The sequence below is a fragment of the Erigeron canadensis genome, chromosome 9 (assembly GCF_010389155.1).
Source record: "Erigeron canadensis isolate Cc75 chromosome 9, C_canadensis_v1, whole genome shotgun sequence".
In the NCBI taxonomy this organism is placed as follows: Eukaryota; Viridiplantae; Streptophyta; class Magnoliopsida; order Asterales; family Asteraceae; genus Erigeron; species Erigeron canadensis.
This window is the reverse complement of record NC_057769.1, coordinates 32,013,941-32,015,324: the sequence shown is the minus strand read 5'-3', so window position 1 is coordinate 32,015,324 and position 1,384 is coordinate 32,013,941. Positions and strand designations below refer to the sequence as shown.

The following is a 1,384-nucleotide window of genomic DNA, read 5'->3' as shown; positions in this document are numbered from 1 at the left end:
AATACAAGAGAATATTATTCACACAAAAACTATTTGTTTATAAAATTGACCTACAACTAAACGCCTCCACCAGTGTCGCTATTGCTGAATCTGGTCTTGCGGGGCACATCTACTACAAAGAAAACTGTCGTAGAATTTTTAATTGAACCTTGTCATGTTTACTTTTAATTTGATGAACATTAATTAATAGAAAATATTTAAACAGAAAATCAATTAAGAATGTTTCTTCTTGATTTAATAAGTAAAAATAATCATCACCTATCTATTCCCTAAACAATGCAGACATTAATTCATTTAGTCCACTCACTATTTCATGACAAAAAATAGAGAGAAAAAAAAAATTACTTTAATTTGCTTAATGAGTAAATGCTCTTATAAAATAAGTTATAAATTATTTTTACAAAGTTCCACAAATAAAACTCAATTATTTTCATTGATCTAGATGCAAAGTGGAATATGATCTAATCATATACTCGAATAACAATTAATAGTCTATTGTTGCAATATTCCAAACCGTCTTTATAACATGATCACCATTCCCACATATCCAATTCGCCCTACTACATCCACACCATGAACCAAAAGCATATCATCATCACCATTTTCCTATTCCAACTTCTCATTCAAACAAAATCCCAACAATTTTCAGAAAACTTGTCACCAAATTCGCTTGGTTTCGAGAAAGAAAAACTAACTCACCTCCACTTCTACTTCCATGAAGTAATCAGCGGCCGCCCGCCTACCGTTGTCCAAGTGGCCGAGGCCGCCACAACCAACAGTTCCAAAACCGGATTTGGAACAACATACGTGGCGGACAATCCATTGACAGTTGGTCCTGAACTAACCTCCAAGATTGTGGGAAGAGGACAGGGGATGTCTGCATCAGCTGACTTAAATGATTTTGGGTATTTATGGGTATTTAATTTGGTTTTTGGTGAAGGAAAGTATAATGGGAGCACTTTGAGTTTACTAGGGAGGAATGCGGTGTTGGCACCGGTGAGAGAGATGTCAATCGTCGGAGGGACGGGGTTTTTTCGATTTGCTCGTGGTTATGCGCTTACAAAGACTCAGTTTTCTAATCCAAGCAATGGTGATTCGACTGTTGAGTATGATGTTTTTGTCATTCATTACTGATCATTTATATCATTGAACATATATTGATTTTCAAATGGGCATAATAAAGGGTTTTACAAGCTTATATATTTTGTATCTTCGACATCTTGCAAAGATGATTTAAAATATAACAAGCTTAATTACATTTTGTATTTGTTTCAATTTAAAGAGTGATTAAATCAATGCGCATAATTATTTTTTTACTGTACTTTGGATGACCTTAATTAATACAAACTCTGTAACCATAATTGTTCCTTTATTTATAGCATAA

General features: G+C 33.7%; 1 protein-coding gene across 1 annotated transcript; it reads left to right on the top strand.

Moving 5' to 3' along the window:
- The first annotated feature begins 573 nt into the window (after positions 1-573).
- On the top strand, positions 574-1,177 carry LOC122583594 (dirigent protein 21-like). Its single transcript, XM_043755980.1, has one exon. The coding sequence runs from the start codon at positions 574-576 to the stop codon at positions 1,132-1,134; it is 561 nt and encodes a 186-aa protein (XP_043611915.1). The 3' UTR covers positions 1,135-1,177.
- The last annotated feature ends 207 nt before the right edge of the window (positions 1,178-1,384 follow it).